Source organism: Hylaeus volcanicus, chromosome 5 (assembly GCF_026283585.1).
Source record: "Hylaeus volcanicus isolate JK05 chromosome 5, UHH_iyHylVolc1.0_haploid, whole genome shotgun sequence".
NCBI classification, from domain to species: Eukaryota; Metazoa; Arthropoda; class Insecta; order Hymenoptera; family Colletidae; genus Hylaeus; species Hylaeus volcanicus.
In genome coordinates, this window is record NC_071980.1 from 13,129,034 (window position 1) to 13,146,655 (window position 17,622).

The 17,622-nt window shown below is 40.5% G+C and overlaps 1 protein-coding gene across 2 annotated transcripts in view; it reads left to right on the forward strand.

Moving 5' to 3' along the window:
* The first annotated feature begins 379 nt into the window (after positions 1–379).
* Positions 380–17,622, forward strand: part of LOC128877394 (uncharacterized) — a 33,297-nt gene continuing 16,054 nt past the window's right edge. For both annotated transcript variants that reach the window (XM_054124668.1, XM_054124669.1), the window contains exon 1: positions 380–1,223. In XM_054124668.1, coding sequence (XP_053980643.1) covers positions 1,140–1,223 — 84 coding nt within the window. In that variant the 5' untranslated portion in view covers positions 380–1,139. The remainder of the gene's footprint in view (positions 1,224–17,622) is intronic.

The following is a 17,622-nucleotide window of genomic DNA, read 5'->3' on the forward strand; positions in this document are numbered from 1 at the left end:
GTAGCCCGAAGCGGGGAACCGGCGGAGGCTAACGAAGGAAAGGGTGCAAGAATGAATAAGAAAAAGATAAGAGGTGCGCGGCGAGGGAGAGGGAGAGGTAGAGGGAGAACCGGGAGAAGCGGAGCGGCGATGAAAATTAAGGGAAGAAAAGTTCACCGGTCGGTGATTCCCACGAGGAAGACAGAGCCAAAAAGTAAAGTAGCGTGAAGCGCAGTCGGCCGACAAAGCTCGCTGGACGAAGAAGAAACCGAATGAGCGGCAAAGAGCGGTCGGTTAGCTGAACGGGAAGGATGAAGATGAAGAACGACGGTGCGTGAAGATCTCCTGCTGTCAGTCGGTGGTCAACCGTCTCGGAGGAAGGACGTAGTGCGGAGTGCTTTCTACCTCGCTTCATTCATCGTCGACGAACCTCGTTTTCTCTTAACAACCCGACTATTTATATTTTGGGAACGCTGAACTAATTAAGGAAAAGTGCAAACTCAATTCCAATTTCACGAAGGAAGCTTCAGTTGTCAAACGTAACGTGGTGACAAGGGAGAAGATGATGTTGCAGTGTGTTGTCGACAGACTGCCAAAGGACTTTGACCTTGCGCCGTAAGGTGCGAAAGAATATCCCAGAAATTTAATTGGAGGACTAAATAGACCTCGAGGAAAGCGAGCAGACTATTCTTTATGAGAGGAACGACGTGGGTAATGTTCGGAACCATTTAAAACTGGTCTGAAAAATGAACTGGTTTTTTTATGGGTCACCGCGTTAAAAGCTACGAAAAAAGGAATGCTACTCGCGTATGAATATATCGGGGACTGTGCTTAACGGGACTGTTCAGGACGCTAAAAAAATTGTGCTACCACGTGACCTTGAATTACCTCGCGGCAACACGAAAATACACTCGGCCTATGCGCATACGCGGTCGCGGATCTGCAATTCAAGCAGGGGAATAACGATTCTGTTTCATCGAGATAAGGCTGCTCTTTCGTTTTTGGAACAATCGATTTCTGGAACTTTCGAGCATCCGACAAGATACCTGGTAAAGTTCTACGATGAACGCGATTCGAATTATTTAAAACGTCGTTCGGAGATTCTGCGCGAGGGAAAACGATCGAGAAAAATCCAGAAGAGAAAGAAGAATCGGTGAAAGATGGCTTCTATGTGTGGCAGCACGAAAAGCTATCCAGCGATAAACACTGGTAGCTATTACAGGCCAGGTGCCTACCCCTATCAGGTGAGTGACTAAATTTCGTTGAAACTTTCCGTGTGAACTGCGTCGACATAGAACATAAAGAATTCGTAAGGTATTAGGGGGGTCAGAAAGTAACGTCGTTTCTTTTACATTAAATTCAAACAAATAAATTTATGGCTAGTTCTTATTTTTAGTCAATTATATAATCGCCTTCGTTTTCGCTACCTAGTGTGCAAATTTTCAATACCTAATAAATGATAAACAAGTATCGACAGAAAAAACATTACTTTCTGGTCCCCCTGATAGTATAATAAATGTAAGGATCAGCAAGAGGATAGGCCGAAAATCGAGCTTCTAAGGGTTTTCTAAGGCAAAGGCTTTTCCTACGATTCGTAGTGCTATCGTCGCTAATCTTTATAAGTAATAAAGAAGTTCACGGAACATTATCGCACTCGTTAGCATCTTCTCCGGATATTCGGATGCTTACACTTTGGCTCCGTTATGGTTTGTACCGGAAATCATTTTGACGTGGTCGGCAGCGAACGCATTAAGCTTACAAACGAGGAACGCGACTGAATATATTGAAGGAAAACTCGTTTCGTAGCATGCACGAACGACACGAGTAAAATATCATGAATAATGGAAGAATCAATTGTCTAAGGCCTACGCTGCTTTGGCGGCTACGAAAAGAGAATTCGAACATCTAGTGCTGAACCAGCTTTAATGAACTGCTTGCTGTAATATATGCTTGACTTTTATCGCGGATGCTCGATGAAACCGATAGACAAGAATTGCTTTGGAAAATATTAATTGCCAGACGTTTCGGAGCAGTATCTTAATCTATTTGCAAATGAAAACTAAATTATCGTTGTTTGATCTAACGAGGAAGAAAGCATCCTTTCAACCTTTTGCCTTAGAATTGATTTTACGTAAAACCGCACAATGGAATTACGCTTGAATTAAAATGACCTAAGGTGCTGACAATAAGAATGTTAATGTTCGGAATTGCGATGAAGTCAGAACTACAAATATATTTCACCGTATTGGTTATTACTTCTCGAAAAGACCTGCTAGCTGACGAATATGTAATTGCATATAGACATTGAATTATTGTATTTAGCGTATTACGCAATCACTGTGAGTCGCGTCGTTGTTGATAAATAAAAATTACGAGAACGTCGCAAACAAGATGTACCTACATGTTAAATTACGCGAATAAAATGATGGAAACCTTGATGAAAATAGTCGACAGAAATGGAAAATAAAGAATATTACGAGATAACGTAGAGGAGCTTGGTTAAAACAACGAGTGTTAATTTAATTAAGTCAACGAGGCCTCGACGAAATAATAAAGTTGTAAAGGGTAATTTCTCGAGATTAGAAAACTGTGTACGGTAATTAATTGGTAGGCGGTGAGCGCAGTGGGCTCGTAAGATTAGCATCGAACAAGATCGGCGTACCCATCGATAACGAGAGTGACGAATAACGGGAACCAACTATTCTGGCTCGCCTTTTCCGCGAAGCCGGTTAAAAAGCGTTCTCGACTCCTGCTCCGTTTCGCGTTTCCCGCTATTAGCGAACGACACTGAACAATGGCAGTCCCGGACACGGGAAGGACAACGAAAGTGAGAAAACCGGGGAAAAACTTCCCCGGAGATAAACGGCGACTTATCCTGATAGCGCCTTTAAGGAGTGAGAATGCTTTCAGTGTCAAAGATACGACGGAAGAACAAAAGACAATGGGCGTGCAACACTAATTACTGATCTACGAAATCTGCGTTTACGTTAGAACGTTACTATACAGGTGATTCTCGTTTGTTATTAAATATACATTCTAAGGTAATTGTTTCGAGATTGTCAGGTTCGAAAGTGTAATTGGAAATTTCTTTAAAAGCACCGTCTTAATGCTCTCGCACACGTCCATAAAAAAAAAGAATGCGTATATTTACACATACAGTCAGTCCCATAAATATTCATACCTTCTATGCCTACAGAAGAAATTTGTTTAAATTAAATGGTAGGTTTGATGTTTCCAAATGTATGTTTGTATAAATATGTCGATGTGTATATAAATATATACATGTATAAGTATATTCATATACATATTTATAATGAAAAATTCATTGAAACGAATATTTGTGGGATTTGACTATACATTCGTAATACTTGAGGAAGAATTTCTATTCTTGTTGCTATTATTATAAGCAATAACTCCACAAAAATTCAAATCGTTTTATTAATTTTTATTTGAGTTAAATAAAACGAAGTAACCGATTGAAAAAATACCATGTATTTTCCATTTGAAACTATCGCAAATTTGGGGCACGTGTTAATATTAAAATTGAGAACTCAAATGCAGGAATTTTGTTGTATGTATTTCCAAGGTATTTAAGGGGGTGCGTAACATAGATTTCGAAAATCATTAAAATAAGGTCTACTTTAATGTACAGTGACCTTCGTCCTGAGCTACTTTGTTTGGTACTGCTCCAAAGCCTGCGATTCTAAAGCTGCTGAAAATTTCCAAGAGAAGTATACCTACAATCGAGTATAGTTGCCTTCCGTCTCTGAATTCCGCCAACTTGGTGGTCCAGAGAACAAGACCCATAGGATTTCTTTCGATAGACGTAATTAAATGCGTCGCCTGACCGTCGCATAAAACAATATGAAACGAACGGACCACACGTACCGAGTCTGCGTCTGCTGGAAACCTTGGCCTTGTCTTGCATGAAAGCATTACATAAGTTCGCCTCGCTCGGCATCGCGTGAAGATGATGCTCCGCCATTCTTCGGCTTTCTTCTTGTCCTCTCTTCTTCTCACCCACTGTCTCGACCTGCCTTTCCTTGCCGCTTCGATACCCTGTACTCTGTCCTATGCCTTGCCCGTCGCTATTCTACGGGACCCTAAACATGTACAGTGGATGGAAGAAGTATTCGTACGGCGAACAATTTCAGTACAATGCGTGCATTCGCTCTACCTAGCTCGATAACATGTAAATTTAACGTTGTTCTTAAATTCTATCGAATCTCTACCATACTTGTAGTACAGCTTATGCTGTAAGCTTAAACTTCGTTTCAAAGTTCCTGATACGTATCCTGAAAGTTGCTCGTTCCCGTTAGCACATTTCACGAATTACTGACGAATGATACGTGTCAAGATAACGACGTACTTATCCACGGTAATTCGTGTAACGCACGATAAAGATCCACGGTGCGTGCAAGCAGACCTCTCCCTAACAGAGAAATTAACACATCACGAACCGAACGAGAGTTAATGCACGACACCACCGTCTCAACCTGAGAAAAGTAGTTGTTATCTCGAAATATGCACCTTTCTTCTCTTTTTTTTTCCGTGATACATCAATTTCGAAGCGTGCATTATCCGCGCAGACTCGCTCATTTTCACAATATTCCGTTAAAATCGCAGGCTGCGAACGGTGAGCGTCGTACAATTAAAATCTACAATGCAATTAAGGTCTCCCCTCCCATCAAGACGAGGCGTTTCTGCGTGTCATTCCGGTCAAAGACATGCGTGCTTCACCTTGCGATGTTCGTTGACCCTAGAGGGACAGATGTTCTATTGTTCCAGAGGCCCCTGTATCCTCCCTGTCGTTCATGATTCCAATATTCAAGAATGCCTTTACCTCTCCGCCAAGAAATTCTCTGCATTTACAGTGACTCGGTGTCTTCGACAATTCACCCTTCGCATTGCAAAAGTGCCACATTATCTTTGCTATCCACTGCTTTAAATATAATATCCTTTTGTTCCAACATAAGCGACTGCGTTTCCGGTTGACTAAACCGTGATACATTTTCTAAGCGACGCCCGAGCCTTGAATAACGAATGCAAAACCGTGGGATCCTCTAGATGGACTTCATCCTTGATACACTCGAGTGGCCAGCGTGTATAGATCGAAGGATGAACGATATCTGATTCACGCGACAATGTCATCAGCCTTGAACGGTGACTACGATTGTAGTCAAGGTGTCACTCTCTGACAGCTCGTGTAATTACGGACCGGCACAGCGCGCGATTCTACTATCACGGTTTGCTGATTCATGCTAATATAACGTTAGCTTGAAATTGTTAGTTACAGTTGCTCTTGACATGGGAAATACTTGCTTTTAGATTTAAGGCTTTCGGGGGTATTATTCGTTGTATTCGTGGCTTACAGTACCGAAGCTACCCATCCTTAATAATCCAGACTGAAATCAGACTCTCCAACCTTCAGGAAGCCACGAATACTACAAAAACTTTCTCTTACATATCAAGAAGGATAGATCTGTTCGTAACAACTATACAAATCATTTTCACTAAATATCTAAGTATCAGGTCTACTGGAAAGTTCTGTCCTTTTTTAGAATAAAACAAAAGAATAAATTTTTCATACCTCGAATAAATCTAATCGAATAATTTAATTTTTATCATTACTTCTGACTTCTTGCCGGCGTGATTGCAATTTGTATATCATTTTTAACGAATATGCGCATGCTCGTTGAAACTTGTAACCGGAACGAACAGAACTTTCCGGTAGACCTAATACGTATGTAGACTCGTCTTGACAAAAATATTTCCAGCGTCAAATCTGAAGCGAGGGAACCAACGATAACGATTTATAAACGAAGCCCCGACGGAATAATACAGAAGGTAGGCACGGCTCTCTCTCGTCCTGGTCCCTTTTGTCGACAACGGGAGGCCGCACGGAATGCACGTCCTGGACAAATCGCTATCAGCCTCGGCATTGCGCGAGAGTAATGACTATAATCCCTCGACTGATTTTTCATCTTTGTCAACCGCTGGCGTTCGAGCCCGCGCGTTACAATGTGAACGTAGGAAATTGTTCCGAAAGACGTCGCGGACAAGTTCCGCGTTTACGGGCGAACGCACACGCGGCGCGCATCAATAACGCCATTATTACGAACCGTAAACGCTTCGTCTTCGTTAATCTTCCGCTTTAAAGCACTCGACTTGTGGGAAAGTCCTGTCGCTTTTTGCGCGTGCGACATTCGACCTGGCCGTGATAAACGGGAGAACCTGAAATAGTTACCTACGGGGTTATCGCTGATTTATCGTACACAGCGTGAACTGTTATGTAGCGCGATTTCTTAGCCCTTTCGTTCTCGCTCTGATCGTACGGTTACATACGCTCGCGAATAAAAGTTGCTCCGCTATTGCGTGTATTTAATTTTGTCTGTTAAAAGGAGGTCGCTCACGTGGAAATCAACTATCAGTAATTTTCCATCCATGCAAAACTTTGGAAATTCGTATTCTAATACGGCGGGATCACGAAATTCATACCCTTACGTTAATTTCGATACACCACCACTCTCATACCTTTTACTACTGCAACTCCATCTTAAACCTGCTTGGACTCATTAGCAAAGCTTACTTGATAGCTCCTGACTTAGACGTGACGCGATTAATCATTTGAATAATCTCCTTCCTCGCACGATCCTTGGTACGATTAAAAGTAACGGACACGTTGCTATTTGTTCGTGTTATGATACCGTAAAGAGTGATCGAAAAAATCGACAGAAGTTTCCCACGGGCGTAACGCGATACGTCAGACATCGAGTGTTTCTCTTCCATGTATCCTTTTCCTTTAAAAATTGTACTCGAATCACGTCTAAAGATGTGCTCGAGACCATTGAGGATTCTTAAGAAAACGCACACAGGGAACGTTAACAAAGACCGCGATTAAAGCTGTGATAACAATGCTGTCGTTCATCTCTTCATCCTTCCTTCGTTCCGGCCGTTACTTCGAGTGTGTTTCAGCGTTACGTTGTTTGCCAGCGTTCCTGCCGCCTTCACGCTGTCATCGTCAGGGGCCTTACTCCTTGCTCACTTCTCCGTGTCCGTTCTTCCCTGTTATTTTTTCTCTCTTCTTTGCTTTTTCCTTGCTCCTCCGCGATTCGATAACCGAGCACGCGGTGACACTAAATTCAAGGTGGCACTGACCTAGCTGGCTAGGACCACCAGAGTTGGACCGTTCCACGACTCTCCAGCTCGCTGGTAGGTACTGTTATTTCACTGGCATACTTCGGGCTCGAATACCAAATGAATACGGACGGTGAAAGATACACGGAGCACGCCGCAGACGAACGGCGATGCATCAGGAATTCCATCTGGAGCTAGATACCGTGGATCAGTCAAGGTTGAATGCTCGGGTTCATCGTCCGAATTCCTTCCAAACCGCCTGGACAAATTTCGTACATGTAATATATGTCTTAGCTTTCCGTGGAACAGTACCTCGGTTATACGGCCATACCGGCTCCCATTCGGAGGTGATGGGTTTGTAAAACGACAAACGGGCGCCTAATAACTGATTATTTATTAGTTCTTACTCTAACGAACCTTCAAAAGGCCGACCAGGAAACAGAATGGAAAGACAAGCCCTGTCCATTGTTACATTTCATCGAGGCAAGTACTCGGAAACCTCGTAAAACTCTTTGCTCTTGGGTCCTCTTATTCTGAGCAAGTCTATTGCTATCAACGATCCCAGGGACAGACCCGGGACAAATTTTGAACAGGTTCCATACAAATTCTGTTCACGTCGCGTAGATCGTTCTTACGGAGTGACATTCGGTTCGCCGATATCTGGAACAACACCTGTCGCCGCTAAAAACGTTGTAGTTGAACTTGAAACGCCGCGCGAATATATTAACGCTGAATAACATTGCATAACGATCGCACGGTTAAGGAGGTACTGTTATTCCGTTGTACAGGACGACGAATAAAAAGGGTGCAACACTTTAATGACTAGGAAAAGAAAAACCACCGTGTTAACACGTTGAATGCCACGTCACCCATATATGGGCGATAGAGCTTTTCGCTAAGGAACATCAACAATTAATTTCTAAAGGCTATGTGTTAATGAAAACGAGTCTGGGTAGAATTCGTACGAGAATACAAAAATAAGTGATACGACAAATGTTAGATTCTATAGTTTTCGATTGTCTCGAGACAAAATTTTAGTCCCGTAGACATTTCCACGTGAATCAGTCTGGCAATCAACGTGTTAAATGTTTTTAAATAGACTGTACATTAGCGGAGAGTCTTAAATAGTCTCTCCCGCATAAGATCGCGTAAATTCTAGGTCGCACGGGTCGCTGAATTACAAAATTGCGTTAAACGGAACGCTCGTGTCGTTAGATCCTGTCGTGTTTGTAACTGTGCGTGTACAGTATCCACCAAAAGCTTTGCTACGATCATGTTATCTCCATTATTGATCTGGTTGTTAATTGTGTACTGTACGATGACATCTGAAAGAGAGACTACTAATGCTGTTTCGCAGTTTTGTAAGACTTCGCGAAAATTTTGCTGTAAATTCCTGTAATTAAATTAAAATTAATTAAATTAAATTCCTGTAAATTAAAAAGTCCTGTCACCTTTAATATGGATGACGTGGTGGCCAGCGTGTTAACTAAGACTCTATTTGTAAACAAACACACGTTTCGATATCTGGGTTAAATTCCTGATCTCGATTCTCTTTCTGTAACGCGTAACCGCTATCCAAAGTGTTCCATCCTGCCTGTGGGTTCAATTATAAGGCTATTTATACACGCATGGAAAGAGGAACGATCATGAAAACATCTAGGATACGATATGCAGGGGTGTGCGCGAGATGCTTGCCAATTTTCCACGCGAATCGCCACGAAATGCGCGTAAGTGACCTCGAACGCTGAAATTGGCATCGATCGTTACGTCGGTATGCGGTCACGATCTTGATCTTCGCGAACACGCGATGCTTGATCGTCCATTCACGCTCGATCGTAGGCGAATAGTTATCGTACTAGTTCAACGCTGAGCTGCGAGCTATTTTCAAAGGCCGGTATGCGCATCGCGCGCAACAAAATGTAAAACGGAATGGGGAAATCTGAGGGATACGAGAACGAGAATACGAGAAATGGAAGAGAAATAACACGAGTAAGAACAATATTTGCGCAGGGCATTGGACAAAGCAGATTTACTAAAGCGTAAAGGATGTTAAAAAGGGTGATATCTGATTAGTATGATATCCTTGGAATATACTTTCATCGTTGGATATTGATATCAATAATTAAACTACGGATCCTTATGCAAAATAAAATCTTTGCAAACTTACCTACAAAAATTGAATCTAAATAGGAATTTATTTTACTTTGCAAGTATTATAATATGAACTTTACTTTCGGTATTTTTTATATTCTTGCGCATTCAAATTTCCTCTAAATACATACAAATCTGCAGTCCATTCAAACTAGCATACATTTCGGAATTATTGAGTGCCTATCTGCTGTGAATTATCTATCATACCAATCAGCATTAGGAATCGGGGTTTTAATTTATCTAAACAAATGATTTGATATCGATGCTCCAGATTACAGCCACATTCATACTTTCGTTTAATTTCGTATCGATAATTCCATCGCGCTGAATCGAACGACGAGAAGCGTGAATGAAATGAACCAGAATTGATAAGTTAATTATCGCGACGTACAGAAGATATTAACAGTCTTTAATTACCTGCTTTTAGATTCTACTCGAATATTGGCTGCGTTCATTCAAAGTCGAATGCAGGTATAATCAGATCTCTTCGTTAATGAGGCGGGAGGCGCATCGAAATAGAAACGTGAAGCCGACGGATGACCTTCCTTTTTGTCTAGCCACGACCGCCGTAAAGGCGGACAGTTAGGTTCAACGGACCCGGATTATGAGTCTGTAACTCTGCATGTGTATCTGGACGCTTGCACGTCACCAAAGTCACGTTCAACAGCCGATTATCCGCGTAATCTGTAACTCAATTATATTTACGACAGCAATAAGTCGATTAGAGATTACGATGATCACAGCATCGAGGACTGTGCCAACAATGAGGATTGACTCACTCCGAGTTTCCATCATTGTCGCGTTTAATCTGATGTTTAGATACACCGTGGATATTAGCCAAAGGTTAACCGTTACGAGTTTCCTTGTATTCCGTGCCTCGTCTTCGACGTTAAGATCTCGTTCTCCTGAAAAGAGTCGGCATCGTTAGATAAGACCGACAAAAAGCATTTTATCTCCTATTAAGTCTAATTTACTAACAATGAGATGGTTACACCGAAGCTTCGAGTATCGAGGATTCGAATGGCTATTTCCTGTACAATCACGTACCATTCGCGTATTCAGAAGTTGCCTCCGGATGCATATCAAGTTACTAGAAACTTCTCAACAACGCGCGGACCAACGTAATAGGTATTATTACGTTATTTTCCTCTCTATTACCCTTGTTTATTTTTCGCCTAATGAGCATGATTTAAATCGCTGTCTATCGCGAGGAACGCGTTCGTGCGTGGAAGCAACTAAAATGAAAGCGGTGAAGAATCATTTACGCTACTATGATGCAACCGATATAGCACTTCTTAATTGAGGGGTCATCAATAAGGAGGCAGCTCCATTTCTTCAATTTTTGAGAAATTAAAAAAAACACGTTTTAAAATTCAAATTTTTGAAATTTTCTTTCTTTCTCTTTTTCATATCGTAGCACAGGTATCTAATTAGGAAATTTGGTAATTCCGGATTCCATGGTTTCTTTTCATAGTGGTGAGGTAAGGATTAATGTTCGGAGCTGCCTCCTTATTCCAGCACACCTCTCGATTGCTAAAATCTTATCTTCGAAAATATTGACAAGATACATTTGCGTTTCCGTTTCTTCCGTTCGTACCAGAAATCAAATTCTGCCGGCAACGGTTCATTAAACACGTGTACACTAAGAATAATTAACATAACAAAGGGAACGCTTGTTTGCTGAGAAAAACGCCGACTAGGTGAATTTCCATAGGCACCGCAAACGTAACTGTATAAAGTGAAGCTGGATATCAGCTACACTTCTTCGTGCACGTAGCTTCTATTTACTTATGGTATAATAAAGACGTTATTGTTATTATTATCTATGATACCCGGCACTCGCCCTGGAGGTTTCCAAGCGGGCGGAGGTCGCTTGGAAATCCTGGATCTAAACGGTAGGGTCCTGAGAGACCCAGAAGGTCAATCCAACACGGTACATCACGACTCCACGGTCTCGGCGTCTTCCGCCTCGTGGTAAATCATGAAGAGGCGGAGATCCTGCACGGCATCTCCGCTTCACTTAGTGGAGCCACTAACTCAAACTATATAAAACGGTTACAGGCCAAGACGATCGTGCCATGGTTAACGTGATCCCATTGTACGAAGTACATTCTGTACAGAGTAATCCAAATTTTCAATGCATAGTGTAATCATCCAAATAAATAAAAAGTGGATAGGTGAATTTTTAGAGCTTTAGTTACCAACATTTGGGCTTTTCAAAACTATTTAAAATTGAGACCGTGATGGTATGGTACGAAGTACATTCTAGACAGAGTGAACTAAATTTAAATGCATACTGTAGTCATCCGAATAAGTAAGAAGTTGATCTGTAGATTTTTAGAGCCCCAGTTATTACCAACACTTTTGAAGACTAATCCTTTTGAAAAATACCCAAAATTTAGACCGTCGATTCTGACTCATCCTGTATATCCTCCACGTTCCATCAGGCTCCGTACACCGAGGTCAAGAGAAATTCACGTAACCGACGCCTTAATACTGGACGTTACTCTCCATTATGCAATCGTTACGTTGGGAGTCGAGTTAACGGTCCGACGTCCGTGAAAACAGTGAACTCGTGGATTGGTCACGAGGTGCCAAAGCCTGGGGGAAAAGGCGTAGGATTATCAATTAACATTCTCGTAGTTTAACTAAATCACGTACAGGCTCGATCGCGACGAGAACCGTCAGCGATTACGTACGGAACCGTTGACAAATGGAACACCGTAACGGACATGACGTGCGCGCGTGCTTGTACCTACGAGAGTTCACTTTCTTCCTCAATGAAATCAAGACTTACGACATTCTGAAAGGCGAAACTGAATGAAACGCGTACAAAAACACGCTGCGCTCGCGCCCTGCACGAGAATCTCAATGTCAATGTGAAACAATATAATACTGGCTGGTATCAGCACGTGTTTAATTATCTTTGTTAAACGCTTCAACCTTATATCTGGTTCCTATTCGGTAAAATGTTATAATAAACGTAGCATTAAGCTACAATTAAGCTACAAAATTAAAAATTGACTAGATCATTTTTTTTTTCTTACTTACACCCTCGCTCATAAATATGTGGACACGTACTACTTTTAATGAATAATTAATATACATCGTAAATTATTACTATACAATTTTTGTTGGTAAATTCTATATTTGATGTATATTTAACAACATTTAATTATATTACATTTTTTGACTGCCATATTTAATTTTATATGAGATCGTTTAGATAAAAAAGTTTAGAACGAATGTTCAATATATCAAACACATTTGTGGCGAAATATTACAAAATAAAGAGATAATATTACTTCGGATACAATGAAGAAATTAATAGTATCCAAGTCTGGTAAAAAAAATGTTAACATTATCTGGTTATCTCTAAAGCTTTTTATCATTACTAATGTGATATTAAAAAAAAACTATTAATAAAATATATTCGCTAATACAACATAAACATATCGAAAGATAAATAATATAATTGATATCAATAGATTTGCAACTGTTATTAAATATTTAGTGTCCACATACTTCTGAGCGGGGGTGTATATTATTTAAAGTCACATGGCCCCTTAGGGTATTGGCGATCACATTTTCACGGGGATTAAAATGTATCATGTTTAAATTATATTTTTAGTCATTGTGTTATATGAGGTCGATTATTCCTATTTTTTTTAGAAAAGTATGTAAATATTTAAACAACTGAAAAGTAGAATATTAAAGGAGGGTCGAAACGTTTAATAAAAATGATTAATTAGCTTGTAACAGATTATGTACACCATAAACTGAATTACACCTAACAAGCAATCTACAGAATTCTCAATAACAATACGCATTTTTCTCACAGCCAAGAAAAGTATGATCATATACAATACACACGCACACACGAGGATGTAACCTCAACGAAATCTTTCGTATAATAACGCTGATCAGCCGACGTGATGCTCAATGGAAGCACGTAAATGCAAATTTGAAATCGTTCCCAGCGTTCGAGAATCAAATGCGTACTTCCGGCCTCCACTTTCGGTGTAGGTGTATCCGGTCAGGCAGCCCTTATGCTTTACAATTGTATAGATATTATCGTCCCAAAAGACGTAAGTAAGCGCAGCTAATTTCGAATTTTTGCGTTATCATTCGAATCGGTTAATGTCGAAAAATTCTTGGCTAATTGAACGTCGAGAGAAATTTCCGAGAAAAAGAGGGCCGCGTCGAGTATTAAAACGGCGAAATGATAAACGTTAACGACACCCGGATAATTCTGAAGATAACATTAAAGTGCGAGTTTGCCAACTCTGGAAGTTGCACGAGCCAGGACATAATAACTAAGTGGTTGCGATCAAACGCGGCAAAAATGAGGAGATTCTCGAGGGTGTCTTCTCGAAGAAGTGTCCGGGCGTGGATATTATCTGCTCGACCGTTCCAAGTTCTTCGTGGTTCGAGGGTGATGATTACACGACCGGCTAAGGGGTTGAGGTTACAGAAACGACGGGGGGAAATTGTTGCTGGACACACGGCTAACAACGGTTACAGCAATTACACGCGCGCCGGAGATCGCAATCTTCGCCAAGAAGATTCTTAAATGTTCACGAAGCCTCGGATTTCATACTTGACACGATCGTTGCGAGTCCACGGAATCCCCACTAAAACAGGCGTCTAAAAATGGTAACAGTTTTAACTCGTTAACTGCCAGGCTAAGACTCGCGAAAATTTTTACCAAGTTAAAACTTTGTCTCGAGACTGTTGAAGATTAGATAATTTAACATCTGTCCTAGTATTTCATTCTTTAACCTATTTAATGCATAAATTCTATCCAAATTTATTATATTTTCACTATTGTCTCACTTTTGGAATCAATTTTTTTAGATCCTTTCCGAAAACTCCTCTCCCTGATAAATTCTACACACACTGTTAGCTACTGACCAACGTAAAATTATAATTTTATAGAATAAACTTACGCGTCGTTTTGTAATTAACAAATAAAAATTGAGACACACTATGATTTCGCTGACGTAACGTCATTTTATAATCAAAGAACAACCACCAACGGATCGTGCTTCCTTCCGTGCATTCTAAATTCATGCGGAAGATGCTGGAGCGCATACTAACTCTCTTACTCCGACCATTCACAGTGGAAGCTAGTGTCATAGCGAAACTAACGTTATTTATCTCCGGATGTCACTTGTGAACGTACACTACCGATCATTAATTTCAACACACCACCGTATTTGTAATTTTTTCAAGGTGAGATACAAGTCTCCCATTTCTCTTAGAGTATATCCTACACGTGATTTTTATTCGCAATTCGTTCTTCTTGATCGCATCTGTCAAGATGATCCCTCAAGGGTTAACCCTTTGCGCCCGGGTGGCGCCTCTAGGGCGACATATGTAATTTAAAAGTGATTTCGTGAACGTGAAATTTCAAATTCACTTAGATCATAATACAACTATTTATTAATTGAAATAAGAATACATTGAGTCATGAACGTTCGTAGATGTTTCTCTTCGAAGTAGAGTTTTTGGTTTCACAGAAATTTATTATAAAAATGGACTGGATTTGATTCTATAGAAAAATGCCTTGAGCGCCAAAGGGTTAATACTGTTCTCTATAAACTTCGTTATTTAGCAAGTTATGAATATGAAATAGTTTGTGACAACTGAATGACATGAATAAGTGCAAGCATCGCTTACATTAATTACGTTTGTCCTTTTTTGTAGAAGTTATAAGTGGTATATCGAAATTAATGGCCGACAGCTTAATTAATTTCCGTTTCCATTCTATATTGTTTAAGAAACATGAATGCACTATTTAGACAATTGTACGCAGCCATTCGTGGCGTGTCTATATTTGTACCAGGTAATGGCACTCCAAACGGGTATCTCGAGAGAAAAATGCGAAGTCTCGGTCGGTCGGTTTTTTGCCGCCTCTCCCAGTTGCTTTTCCTCTTGGTCGAGGATCAGCACAACGCCAGATAAAGGGAAGACGCGGCCAGATGCGAAACATTTACCGGTACAGGCGCCACTTAATATATTGCAATAAGATGCACTGACCATGTATGCACGTTAGACTAGAATTCGATGTCATTCGTTAGCATAAACGTGGAGATTAAATCGGGCTAAGCTTGAATGCCTTTCCTTGTTTCTTAATTTTATCGTCGCTAGGATTATTTCTAGCACGCCTATATAATCTCGAACTTGTTCGCGCCTTTTAGCACCGCCACGAGTAGGATATATTCCTCAAAGTTAGCCATAACTTCAAGGTCATTTTTATAAAACTCATAATGAATCTCACAAGTACATAAACGTGATATATCGCATCGAATTCCTCGAACTCGTTTGCATCATTCCTCAGCCTCATCGGTAGGATTACTTCAAAGCTCGGCCATTTATTTACAGAACGACTCTATAAAATTCAAAATAGATCTCACGAGTATGTGAAGATCCGATTTAAAGCGATGTTCTACGTACAATGTTTCGAACTCGTTCGTATCTTTTCCCCACAATCGTGACACGAAGCATGATTTTTTTAATGTTCCTGTATACTTCAAACATGGGTCTCGCAACCAGGTAGGTCACTTAGGTCACTTAGGTTCGGGAATCTTTGCAACGTGTGCACACGAAATAATTAGCAGCTATGGTGACGCTAATGGCACGGGGCCCGAGGCTACCTGCATTTGTCGATGCTCACCGAATGCAGAGGTATCTTAACACGCTTTATCCTGAATCGCTACATCAAGGCGGACCTGTTCCAGGAATATAAGAAGGCAAAGAGGCCAGTCGACTCGATGCTTTTCCGCTAGCAGCCCTTTTCCCGAGCGGTCTAAGCCCGGAGCTGGGCATTCGTTACAACCTGTATCTACCTGCGAACGTACGTACACGTTTCTAAGGAGTCTCATTAAGCGAGACAAGGACGAGAGGTACGGTGGCGTCCTTGAGAGATCTTTGCACTCGCCGGTCGTAGTCGCATCTTCTCCTCGCGTTTTCTTCATGCCGCCCCATCGAAGGCCGCGAAATGGCTCCGCCCAGGTCATGGTCCACGCACCTGGCATGCACATTGCACCTGTGCCGATCTCTGCCTTTTTCTGACCTTACTTTTTCTCGGTGCTATCAAACCTCTGACTGCGAAGGGCGTACATATCTGTCCTCGACAATTACACTCAGAGATATATCTGAATACGTTAAATCAATTTTTTTTTAAATAACACCTTATAGAGAATGACAGGACGAAACTTTTTTATATTTACAGTTTATTCGTACGACGTTTAGTTTCGAATGTAAAAATCCGAAATGTTACAAGCCCTTTTCCCCGAAATTCAATTACGTTATAAAATATATAAATTGCTGTAACTTGGCCGAATTTCATCGAAATTCTTTCTATCCATTACTGTTTATTAATATTTAATCATCAGTTAACGATACTTTTCATTTTCACCGTTGCTAATGTAACTGCATTTCAAGAAAACGGAATTCTAGGTTATTAATTTTTATTTTAGAAACTAAACGTCGTATGAATAAACTGTAAATATAAAAAAGTTTCATCTTATCATTCTCTATAAGGTGATATTTTTAAAAAATTCGACTGTTCCAGTGATGCACCCCTTAGAACAAGTATTATCATCGGTTAAATTCGAACACTCTAGGTTTCTGCATACCTCGATGTCTTCGAATTAAAACAAAAATAAATTAGACAATTTTCTTTTGGATAAACAGCGGGAGAAAAACCGAACAGTTATTAATATTATTACATTAAACGGTAACTCAGCGAAGACCACTGACGTTCCGTTCGACTTATCGGCTTTCATCGGTTCGATGATTTATGGCATTCTTGCCGGCGACGATTTAAAGGCGCCGCAGTGATTCAACGATAAGCAGAATGATGTATGAGACGAGAGACTTCGCACGGTTCACCTTCCCGATTTTGTGTTTCGACCGTTGTAATTAACTTCTTCAGGCTCGCTGCACGTTTACGTCGAGTTCTTCGTGTAGATTCTGTAAACAATTAACGACACCGGTTAGAAAACATTGCAAATAATTTAGTACTAACATAGTTGCAACTAAGTAATATTTTTGTTCTGAAACATACCTTTCCTGATTTATATAAAAAGTCGTGACTCTTCTTTAAATAAAGCTTTCATTCATGCACTTTACACTGGAATTATATACCGCAATTGTTAGTACAATATTAAACGAAAACCAATGAATTAGAGCCACGCGTAAAATATTTATTCACCCCCAAAAAAAGATTCAGATCAAAAAGAGTTAGAACGTTGATCGTGTCCTTTTTCCCAATCCGAGAATTATATTCAAGCCTTCAAATAAATCCTTCGTCCAGCAGAGATATCTCAGCAATGTCGTTAATCATTC